This window comes from Panthera leo, chromosome A1, assembly GCF_018350215.1.
Source record: "Panthera leo isolate Ple1 chromosome A1, P.leo_Ple1_pat1.1, whole genome shotgun sequence".
In the NCBI taxonomy this organism is placed as follows: Eukaryota; Metazoa; Chordata; class Mammalia; order Carnivora; family Felidae; genus Panthera; species Panthera leo.
In genome coordinates this window covers 1,574,287-1,586,898 of record NC_056679.1, presented here as the reverse complement: position 1 = coordinate 1,586,898, position 12,612 = coordinate 1,574,287, and the positions used below count along the sequence as shown (strand labels likewise).

Genomic DNA, 12,612 nt, shown 5'->3' with positions numbered 1-12,612 from the left:
TTGTGTTCATGTATGGGTGTGTGCATACCTTTTTTTTTCATTTGGTTTTTCATTTAACATTATATAATATTTCCTCAGGTCTTTGAAAATATGATTTTTTTATTATGCTCTACCCTATGCATAAGGATAAGGAACTACTTCTTTTCATTTGTGATATATTTAGTATAGTTTGAGCTTCCTCTGTTCATAAATGACTGAAAAAAAATAGTAAAAAAACCAAGGATTTAGGGGTTCCTTGGTCAAGATATTATACTTAAGGAATGACATGTAATCATATTTTTGTAAGATTTTCCCTTTTTTCAATAAAATTGTAAAGTCAGTTTTAACCATAATCTCTAGCCCTATTTCAACAGAGTCCCATTCTCAACCATTTAATTTAAGTAACAAATGAAACTGGTAAAAGCACATTAATTAAATTTGATTAATTAAAACACATTAATATAGGGCGAGGAGAAACCTAAAAAGTCATCCATCTAACTCTCATTTCTGGAAACAGAAAAGCACGGACAACTAACAGCTAGCTACACAGCAGTTATCTTCATACTCACACTTGGTGAGATATACTTATCATCTTCATCAATTTCTAATGGAACCGCAATCAATTTTTGGAACGCCTTCTTCATTTTGTCTCGATCTCCAACAGCAAAGTAACTAAGAATTAGGTTGAAGCCTGCCTTCAGATTTGGTGCCAGACTCATTATGTGCTCAAATGAATTAATGGCATCTGAATATTGACCAGTTTTAATAAATGTAACACCAATGTTCTGCATGATTTTAATCCTAAAGAAAAAGAAACATGGATGAGTTTAAAAGTCTAATGTGTTTAGTACAGTAGTCAAGACACTCCACAGATAGTATCCTTTTCTTTCCCACTTTTGCTTTGTTTTGTTAAAGCTTTACTGAAGTTTAACTTACCTAAGTTCACTTGTTTTAACTATACAATTCAGTGATTGCTGCTATATCTACACAGCTGTGAATATATTAACTCATCTCCATTATCCTAAAAAGAGAATCTGTGCTCATTAGCAGCCACTCCCCATCTCACTTCCTGCCCTAGGCAATCATTAACCTACTTTCTCTCTCTCTGGATTTGCCTTTTCTAAACATTGCATATAAATGGGGGTCATATAATATACAGTATTTTATACCTGGCTTCTTTTAATTAGCATAATCTTTTGAAGGTTCCTCGATTCTTAGCATCTATCAGTTCTCCATTCCTTTTATATTTGCAAATAGTATTCCATAATATGAATACACCACATTTTATATACCCATTGCCTACTTGGCAGACATTTGACTGTTTCCACTTTTGGGCTATTAGGAATAATGCTATGAACATTCACATACAATCCTTTGTAACAGCATGTTTTCATTTCTCTTGGATATATACCTGGGAGTTGAATTACTGGTCCACTGGTAAATTTGTGTTCAACTTTTTAAGAAATTCCATACTTATTTTCCAAACTGGCTGTACTATTTTATATACCCCAATGTATGAGGTTTCCAATTTCTCTACATTCTCTTCAAAGGGATGTAGATGGGATTATGAATGTAATCCCATCTTATTTCTAACTACTCCTCAACATAATATCTCTGTTTCAACTAAATTCATTTATTCTGATCAGATCATGAATACTGTTATTTCCTTGTCTCTTCTCGATTTTCCCTTTGTCTGGAATATTACCCTTTTTCTCTTCCTCACTTAAATAACCTGTCACAAGTACGCCTTTCTTGAGTGCTCTTGTTCTTACCATCAGTTCCTTAACTTAGTTACTACAGCACCTCTAGATTATTGATAATTAAGCACTTGACATAAGCTATCCTACAATGCTCAAAGCCTTGGGCTCACCTGTGTTAAAAGTGCCTAAGGGCATTGTGTCCTAGAAGCTAGATATTTCCCAATGATAATGATGCACTGTTCAGAAACAAATAATCATTAAAGGTGGCATTTACAAATAAATTAACTTTCACAGAGGAACTGTACTAAGCGCCTAGGGACAATTATGACCGGTAAATATCCTGGAAACCTTCTATGTTCTCAAGGTTATTACCAGACCATAAGGTAATTTACTGTTTCTGCTCTTGAAATATAGTAGGAATAGAATAGATCTCAGCTTCCTCCTCCTATTCCCTCTTCTAAGATTCAAATGCAATCTCTTCCTTTCATTGTTTCATTTGCAATCTACAGCAAGAATATATGGTGGTCTTAATTTCTAGCCTTTTAGAAATTAAAACATTCTAAAGTCTATTATATTCTAAAGCAGTGTTTTGATTCTGTGTTGGCAGTGACTTATTTGCTGCTAATGGCCTGCTGGGTTACCCACTATATAGGCCAATTAGCTCAGTTTTATTTCAGTTGATTACATATTATATCTTTAACCTTTAACTTGTCATTACACAAATGTGTGCAAGTAGTCAGAAGGGGAATAGACCAAAATACTACAGATACAACATAAATCTAACACCTCACATGTACAAACACCTCAAAATATTCAACCCACTGACAACAGGTCATTGGAGTTATCTTGTTTCTGAAAATAACACTTAAATTTCACCAAGTCATCACTATGTAAACTTACCTCATTTCTTTATGGACGCTTGGAATTTGATCTAGTGCCATTCGGTAGAATTTAATGGCTTTGGAATAATTTCTTTGCTTTAAATAAATATTTCCCATATTCACTTTCAATCTTCCTAATTAAAAAAATAATGAATATATAATATTCTATTTTCTTAATTTTTTCTCTATTTAAGGTGACCTTAATTCATGTTCTTTGAAGTTTTTCTCAAGTTATGAAGCTTCAGACACTACCTAAAATTCTCACTTTAAAATAGTTACACTATTTTTGTATACCTACACACCAATCTTCTGTGAGGAAATGGAACTTAAGACAGATGGAGCCCTGAAAATATGGCTGGAGAACAAGTGATTTACATTGTAAAACTGGAATTGTGTTATTTTGTAAAAACTGGGATTTTAAAATTAAACTCAATAATGCCACACACATTTTAACATATTAAAGAAAATGATATTCTGATATTCTGATAACTTTAACCCAACTACCAAAAAATTACACATATATGCTACTAAACTATAGTCTCTTGTGAAATTTATTTATAAGTGAATTTATAAGTGAAAGCATGTTTGATGGGATTGCCCTGGCTCATTCTACCTGTGATGACAGAATATATTTTTTGTTTACTATTAGGCAATCTATCTCATACCAACTGTATTTCTTCATTTGTATTTATGTAGATTATGTAGATTTTCATATAAGTAGTATCTTTAAGTAGGACACTTCTTTATAAACACAAATTTGTTTAGAGCATAGATTATATAAGGAAACATAAAGTGGGGAAATATAAATTAACACTACAAAAAAACTGTATTTGGGGTGCCTGACTGGCTCAGTCAGTGCAGCACATGACTTTTGATCTCGAGGTTGTGAGTTTGAGCCCCATGTTGGGTGCAGAAATCACTTCGACAAACTCAAAAGAAAAAGAACTAAATTTATTGGGCAAACTGACTATATACACCCACCTGCATTGCTAAACATCTTATTTTTCACTATAACTTGGTATGTATTTAGTGCTTCAGCATACATTTCATTCGCTGAATATTGACTGGCCAAGTTGAAAAGAACCTAAGGAAAAAAACAAGGCAAAAAGACACATAATGACCATTTTAGGCCCTTTTGCCTATAATCTTTTAAGAGATTAACATCCTATACCTAACAAAACTAGATGCCTATATCAAGATACTCCACTAGTGAGGAAGTAAAGCATACAGAGAAATATCTTGCATTCCAAATGAACGAGCACATTAAGATAAGCATAGCTGTCCTCCAAACTGCACCTTAATTTTCTAAATATTCTTTCCAATTTAGGTAGTATTTGCCATCCATTAATCTCAGGAAGACCTACAAAGAATAAACATGTTTTGTTAATGTTGCTGGTAATAAAGGGAATAAGCAAAGTATTGAGCCAAATTTTCTTCGTAAATAAAAATTAAACATTATGTGGAAATATCTTAAACCTTCGTTTGTGCACTTCTTTATATGCAAAACTGTAAAAAGTATTTCTCTGTATGCAAAATTATAATTTAAGTCACTAAGTTATATAAAATTATTTTCCCACAGGTAAAAAAAAATCACTAGAAATTACTCCCCCATCTAAAGATTTCATGAAATTTAAAAATATTAGCTATCAAGAACGAACATCTAAAAATTCCTATTCAGTTTCAAATGTCCTTTTTTTTCATATGTTTGGCAAATGAACATTTTTCCCACTAAAAATACACCCTTTTAAAATAGTGGTATAAACATCAAGGAAGTCTTTTAAGAATTAAAAAAATCTTGGGGCACCTGGATGGCTCAGTCAGTTAAGCATCTGACTTTGGCTCAGGTCATGATCTCACGGTTCGTGGGTTCGAGCCCCGCATCAGGCTCTGTGCTGACAGCCCAGAGTCTGGAGCTTGCTTCAGATTCTGTGTCTCTCTCTCTCTCTCTCTCTCTCTCTCTGTCTCTCCCCCATTCACATTCTCTCTCTCTCTCGCTCTCTCTCAAAAAGTAAACATTAAAAAAAATTTTTTTTTAATCTTGTAAGAAATTAGTTTTTGTTGTTTTTCACTACCCTCACAGAACATTGTATTATTTGCCTAGTTGGAAGTTCTTAAGAATCATAGACCAAAAGTCCACATTAAAATCTCATTAAAATAGCCACACTAAATACAGAGCATAAATATTAGCAATCTTCCAGAAATAGAGTCATTGGGTGGTAAGCCTGTGGGTACTAAGTTATTAAAAACAACTAATTAACTAAATAAATTTAAAAAAAAGATCTTTGCACAAACCTAAGACAAGAGTAAGAGTGCCTCATGAACTTTATAAAGATTACTATTAATCTAATTCTGGGCACCTGAGGTCCAATAAGATTTAAAACACAGGGGGAAAAAAAAAACCTAAAGACAAAAGGAAAAAGACTTTTGGAATCTACAAATCCTAGCCAAAATAATTTCACTCAATAGGTATTTCTCATACTTACTGAGTAAGTTAAATCCAAATTGATATTTTCTGGAGTTGTAACTTGTTCTCGTTGTCTCACCAAGATTCTCTCCTTTCTTCCTGCATCTTTTGCCTTTTCTAAGGCCTGAAATCAAGTTGATACTCTGTCAATTCCTTTAAGCATTCATTATGAGCATTTTATGCATTTGGGAGGTGTCTGCACAAAACTGGGATTTGTGTACTGGAGGCCCTGCTGTACTCTTTTGAAAACAAAAGAACCCAGAGTATTTGCTTAAAGTGGAGCTCACCATACTAAAAATGCCATGTATCTTCCCTTCTGCCCTCCAAAGAAGTATGTGACAGATAAAATGGAGAGTTTATTAGCCCCAAGTCAAGTTTCTTTATCACCATCCCTTCCACCACCATTTAGATTTGACAACCTATTTCCTTCCTTTTCCCTCCCAATCCTGAAACTTTGGGTACTTTAATTCCATCTCATGCAATAGAATAAATGCTACTCAATATTACAACAGATGCTTAGTCTGGCTTTTATGTCCTGCTCAGAATGCCAAGAACCTTTTGTTAATTTCCCCTAGAGACAACCACAGACAGATTAACTCACCGTGGGATTTTATTTTAGAGCTAGATAAAAAAGTACCGGTTCTATGAGCAATAAAAACAGCTTTTATATGAATAATTCTTTCTAATGGTATTCATTAATCTAATAACTCACAGAAATTACATTTATATAGTATGACAATCAAAATAATGAGAACAAAGCAAATTAAGAGAAAGTATTTAATTTTAAAAAAACACAAAAAAACAGAATTCTGCAAAGCAAACTATGATTTTGCAGCAGTTTACATAGGAAAAAATATTTTAGGGTAGTGAGGCTTTAAATAAGAAAACAGCCCTTAGTACTGCATGTGGACCATGGTAGCTACGCCTTTCGGCAGGCTGAGTCTAACCCAACAGTCCATCAGGCTGCCAATTTCAATCAATTGATCCATTAGAATTTTGTTTCCTATTGAAATGACCAATATCACAAATTATAAAATCAATCAACTATTTCTGACATCAGAGCTTATGTATGAAGCAGTTGCCTACGTTTTCAAAATAACTGCTTCAGTAAAAACTCTAAGCCAGTCAACAGCAAGACAAACATGTTTATCTGTTCGGGTATCCCCCGCTTTTCAAAAGGTTGCATGACGCCATTCTGCTTTAACAAAAGACCTACATTAGTACCTGTTTTCGCTAACTAAAAGAAACCTGAAGAGGATTTTGGCTTTTACGAAAAAAAGAAGTGAAGCAACGTCCGTTTTGCACCAAACCCTTCAGAGGCGATACACACCCCCAGCAGCGAGAGTAGCCCCCCCACGCTCCCTTCAGGAAGCTACCCTGGGCATCTCAGCATCAAGCCACCAGAGCTCTGACCTATCTGTGAGCATCTGTGTTTGACCTTGATTTAGTCTGTGCATCGGTTGGCAAGATGTGTCCTAAGGTATCAGAAAAGCCTAAAAGAGGTTAGTTTTGGGGCCTGGGAAAGCTCAAAACATTTTCAGTGTAAATTAATGGCAATCGCTTCCTTGATGCCATTTCGACTTATGAAAGGTTTCGCTCTACTTTCGGATAGTGGGGGAAACCTGTACATGTGCTTGTATTTGTGCGTATATAAAAGTACACACACATATATACGCACACTTCATCGTCTCGAGTCCTAGGAGTTTATGAACTTACCAATTTTAAGTCTCCACAACTGTTGGCAATACAGCTTTCTTCTACCAATTCATTTACTTTCTTCTCTAATTGTCTAATCTTTTCTTCTGGACTATTAAAGAAAAAGCAGGTGTACTTTGATTCATTCAAGCACTAATAATATAAACTAAAATTTAATGTACTTATAACATTGTCCATTTTGCGCTTTTATAAGAATAGGTCACAGATAAGATAAATGTATAAATAGCGTTAAAAAGCAAATGAACAGTTTTTAGTAATTATATAATGATAACAGCAAAAATAACATATTTTAGTTAATAAAAATACACACTGAGCACAGTAATTAGTAATTTAACACTAAACCAGATGCTTTTCCCTAATTATGTCATTTAATCCTCACAATAACATTTGATATAAATACTATCATTATTCTCATTTTACTGAGAAGGAAACTGAGGTTTAGAAAGTTAAGTATTATGTCCAAAATCACACAGCTAGTTTACAGAGCTAGGATTTAAACCCAAATAAGGTCATTCAAAGACCCATGAGATTACAGTATCATCCCTAAAAGAAAGTGGATCCTTTCTTCGGATCCTATGACAAATGAAAACTTTATCTTAAGGTGAGGAAAACTGAAGGCCCCATAAAAGAGACGATGATCATGATGATTATTGACTACTACCAGATAGGAATTCTAGAGAATATTTCCAACAATGGGAAGAAGTTTAAAAATTCTGACTCCACTGTAGCAAACACAGTACTCCCAAATAATTTCAAAAATAACACTAATGTCATTTTGCTACCACTTTCATCCAGCAAAATATCACAATACTCTGAAAGCACATTAGTGCCTAAATAAAATTTTACTATGAATATTTCCAAATACACGGTAGTTCACTTAATTCTCTACAAATGGACTTAAAAAAATACAGGAATAAGTTTAATAGTATAGCTTTGTCTATAGAATCATATTCTTTGGTCGAATCTGACTATAAATTCAGTCAGGTAAGGGCGCCTGGGTGGCTCACTTGCTTAAGTGTCTGACTCAGGTCATGATCTCACAATCTGTGAGTTTGAACAACACGTCAGGCTCTGTGCTGACAGCTCAGAGCCTGTGCCTGCTTCAGATTCTGTGTGTCTCTCTCTCACTCTGCCTCTCCCCTCACGCTCTGTCTCTCTCAAGAATAAACAAACATTAAAAAAATTAAAAATAAAAATAAATTTAGTCAGGTAGGATAAAAATTTTATTAGTTTACTAAAAATCTACAAAATTCGGAGCAATGAGCATAAGAGATGTGGTTTTATAAAGGTTACAACGAAGTACAGAACTCTGTTATCTATTCTGAAACACTCTTAATAAATGTCTAATAAATGTTGCTTATAGATTATTAAGCCTAAAATATGAAAATAAAAATTTAAAGTGAAAAACCTGTAAGAGAACTGTATGAAGACACTAAAAGTAACTACTCTGTCCTATTAAATGCCAGGAAAATGAACTCTACATGCACACTGCTAGATACCTACTCACACCAGAACCTACCACCAGCCTTCCTCCTTGCATACAGGATCTCAGCTAGTCAACAAGAGGCTCATTCTCTTACCAAATGTTTGGTTCAGTCATGTGCACGTGATGCACTTCTGACCAGTGAGAAATGAAGACAGGTTTACTTGGGGTCGGGGACTCCCGGGAAGATTTTCTTTGCTTTTTAAAAGGGATCCAAGACTGGGAACTTTCTGACTCTAGGCATTATTAACTACATGTAGATTTTGAACTCTCGGGGCTCTTGAGGCATGACAGGATGGGCAAGCTCTTGAAAACGGCCAAGGGAATCACACAGAAGCTGAACCAGGCGTGATGTTACTGAGCAGTGAAATTAACCACACCTACAAATGCCCTTCCTCCAGACTTCCTATTACACACTAAACGTTCTTATTGTGTGTGTATTTTTCTGATACGTATTCTGTTGTTGGCAGCTGAAAGGATCCTAAATGACCTGCTATTTAAATAAACTAACATACTTTTATTAGCAAACATGTTGTTATTAACTAGGATATAAAGTGAACATATTTTCTGTAGAGGCTCCTTGTTAGTGAAAAAGAGAAATTGTGTAATTTATTCAACAGCCCAAATACTGAGCTTAAGAGCTACGATTATGGGCTGCTTCCACATCTTGGCTGTTAAAAACAATGCTGCCATAAACATAGGGGTGCTTCTGACAAGAACTTTTAAAATAACTGAGAATTACGTATTTGGAAAATAAAAATTAAAAATATGCAACAACAACAATAAAACAACAGCATAACGATTTACATACCTATCTTCATTTTTGGCTTCCAAAGGAGGAGCAGGGCCCCTTGACTGACCAAGGGGGTCAAATGCAGAGCCTGAGACACAATTCAAGAGTTCATAGTGAACTTGTGACACAGCATAATTGAAGAAAACATAAAAACTTGCACCAGTTATTTAATCTACCTATTTATTAAATGGTTTAAGTTACCTATTTATTAAATGGCCAGGACATTTTATTATGCCTATGTAAGTATTTTATGTATCAAGAAATTGGCGAGATTTTTTTATATACATAAAACTATGTGAATAAAATGTGAAAACAAAAATGAGCGAACTCTTGTCAGTGTTCACTTCTCCCCTACAGTAATCTATCCTCTTGTGAGCTCTAAATTATCAATCATGTGAGTAATGACTTGCTATTGGGTTCTTAATTTTCTCTGTTGGTATACTATACATTAATTTTTTCATAATAATTTCATTTTTAAATTATGACTTAACTTACATCTTTAAGCATTGTTTTCACCTACGATTTTTTAACTGAGCTCTAACTTATATAAAATAACTTATACACTTTTTAGTTTTTAAAAAAATGCACATATTTTGATGTACAATTCAGTACATTTTGACAAATCCCATGCCAGTATAACCACTCTTCCAATTAAGATGCAGAACATTTTCATTACCCCTTTCCTTTCTTAATGGTACTGAAGAATGACACACCTTGCAATCAACGGTATGTCAGGCTTCCTTTAAAACGGTAGTAACATTTACACATAGAAAATAACAAAGTGAAAATACCTGAAAACAATTATTAGAAGAGATCATGTAACAAACCTCTTACAGCTGCTTTGGTAAAACCAGCTGCTCTCACTGCTGTCATTGGTCTAGTAACTCCATCCTTGAAAGAAAAACAGTCATTTAAAAAGTATTCTTAAATAAGATTTACCTCTTATTTGTAGTTCTGCACAAGTACATACATTAAAGTAGTCTTAATTTTTAAGATTTTTTCATTACTACCTGCTTATTCCTCCCCTCTGCCTATCCATGTCAGTCCTGTCTCTATTTTGCCTTTCCTCTACAACATTTCAATTCCTTGCTTTAACTGGGCTTACTCCTAGTTTGAAAAGAAATACTCATGGATTTTTATGTAGGATCTTATGTAAGTTATACAGGTTATCAGCTGGCTACTCCTCTACTTTTGTTGGCCTCCTATATGCCTATGAGAGAAATTTCAGGAATTGTTGTTAAGTGATAGCATAGGAAAAATGGGACCCAGAGTTACCACACAAGCCAATTATCAGTCCTATGTCCACTCCCCAGTGGAATTTCATTTGAGACCTGAGTAAATCCAAAGAGATTTTACCTCCAAAGATTTTGAAGAGGCCAACCTTTAGCCCATAATTTAAAGAATCCGGGTCATTATGTAAGAAACACTTTCTTTAACATTTTAAAATAATGTAATAAAAAAAAGTTGGTAAGAATATTCTAAGTCATAAGAGAGGCCCAAAATGAACAAGCACATGACAGAGATACCTGAATAGCCCCTGTCATTGGTCTTCCCATCGATGATGCCAGGGATGTCTTGGACTAGTAAACAGAAAACTAAATTAAAATGGTTCCAAAAAATATCTACATTTAATTTTATAAAAACCAAGTTATAAAAGTTTCCTTCATAATTTTTCTTCCTCATTCTATTGGCAAGTAAACTTAATTTTTTCCATTTATAACCTGAAGATATAAGATTAAACAATAAAAGTCTAAAACAAGCTTCCGTGAAGCACAACCCTCAGCCTGAAATACAGCTACACCCCAGTGGTCTGCACACTGTCTACGGCGGCTTCCGCACTACAAACACAGAGGCTGGTAACTGCAATAGGGACTATCTGACCCGCAAAGCCTAAATTGCCTGGCTCTTCACGGAAAAGGTTTGCAGTCTCCTGTTCTAAAACACCACCAAAAAAAAAATCAAATTTATGAGTAATACATGCTTAGGCTGATTAATAAGAGCATGTTTCATTTGACACACACTTACATTATGTGTGTGACTGCTTTCCCTATTCATCTAGAGGAACAGTATAAAGTCAAGTTTCCTGGACCTCTAGCTAGGTACTAAAACCATTTTTCTGACCCCTAAGAAATATTACAATAAGGACTAGGAAATGCTATTCCACCTCATTCTTCCATTTTTCTCCCATTCCCCTTTTATTGCATGTATGCTAACATCCAAATTTGGGCAAGACCTAAAAATTTTCCTTTATGGATTTTTATATACCATCTTTCCTCTGAAAATCTCAAATAAAAGACCCAAATATATGCTTCTGAAGTTTTTTTCAAACTTCATGTTTTTCATGTATTAATTGGTAGGTTTAAAAAAATTATAAACATCATTACATTTATATAACACTTAACTCCACATAAAATATGAATGGAATACACGAGACTTGGTAATATTACACAGAAAATGAAAGGAAGTCAATCAATAAACATAAGGTTTACAAATAAGAAATGATAAGAAAATATTTTCTGATAAATTTACAATCAAAATGACTAGATAGTAAAGCTATTAATCAAATTAGACTTTCACAATGTTTGTAACTATCCGAAATGGAAAACATACCTGGGTCATGGACTGAAAAGATAGCCAAAATTATGTAGAAGTGCCTAAAGTCAACTTACGGATGAGAAAAAGCACCTTAATATTTTTAGCTTAAGAAAACCTACCCCATATCCAGTAGCTACAGGTCTAGTAACTGCTGTGCTTGGTATTTTAGCAGTTATCTTGGGGAGGAAAAAAGACATAATTAATGGAATTCAGATTAAGCTACACAATTGAAAACTAAAAAAGCAATGGGAAATACAGACTCATCAGTAAAGAAGTAGTATATAATATCTAGGATAACTTCCCTTTAATTATCCTAAATATTAAGGGGCCTAGGTATTTTAAAGTATTAAGAGGGAGACTTATTCTAGAATTCATTTTAAAGGAAAAAGGGGGCTTTAGAATGACCTGAGGCACCAACGCGAAAGATTAGTGTTCATGGTTGTATCTATCATTCATTATGCATACTTATTACTGCCAGCCACTAGGCCTAACAAAATACATACGACTTGGCATCAGAGGATCTGGGTTTGATTCTCAGCTCTCCTACTACCAGCTGTTTTTATTCGTATCTTTATGAAGCTAAATTTTCTTATCTCTGAAATAAGGATATCTTGATCACAAAATTATACTTGGAATCAAATAGGGCCATGTAGGTGGAAATGTTCTATGCATGTTAGTTGTTAAGCATATTTGTTTGAAGTATTTGGTTAAAACATCGTTAGTAGAAGAGCTCTACTTCTGGCTATGATGGACTGTGTTTTAAACAACTTTCCCAATAAGAACAACTAAAAAAGCAGGGGACAAAAATATTTTTAGGAAAAATCAATTTGAATACATTAGAAAACCAAGAAGGAAGTGAAAAATTACAAGGTCCCAAGATAAGGAAAAGGGAAGGCTTGAGAGGTACTCCTGCATTTAAGCCTGCTTTTCTCCAACAGGCATCTGCTTAATTCAGAGGCATGGCTGAGAAGCTGAACACAGCTCTCCACAGACTTACAGGT

General features: G+C 34.3%; 1 protein-coding gene across 2 annotated transcripts in view; it reads right to left on the bottom strand.

The window, feature by feature from the left end:
- Positions 1 to 12,612, bottom strand: part of IFT88 (intraflagellar transport 88) — a 132,178-nt gene that overhangs the window by 95,533 nt on the left and 24,033 nt on the right. For both annotated transcript variants that reach the window (XM_042922561.1, XM_042921783.1), the window contains exons 4-12: positions 11,731 to 11,787; positions 10,543 to 10,596; positions 9,844 to 9,907; positions 9,035 to 9,104; positions 6,741 to 6,831; positions 5,044 to 5,148; positions 3,542 to 3,644; positions 2,580 to 2,694; positions 549 to 780 (exon numbers count right to left, since the gene is read on the bottom strand). In XM_042922561.1, the coding sequence (XP_042778495.1) occupies positions 549 to 780; positions 2,580 to 2,694; positions 3,542 to 3,644; positions 5,044 to 5,148; positions 6,741 to 6,831; positions 9,035 to 9,104; positions 9,844 to 9,907; positions 10,543 to 10,596; positions 11,731 to 11,787 (891 nt within the window). The remainder of the gene's footprint in view (positions 1 to 548; positions 781 to 2,579; positions 2,695 to 3,541; positions 3,645 to 5,043; positions 5,149 to 6,740; positions 6,832 to 9,034; positions 9,105 to 9,843; positions 9,908 to 10,542; positions 10,597 to 11,730; positions 11,788 to 12,612) is intronic.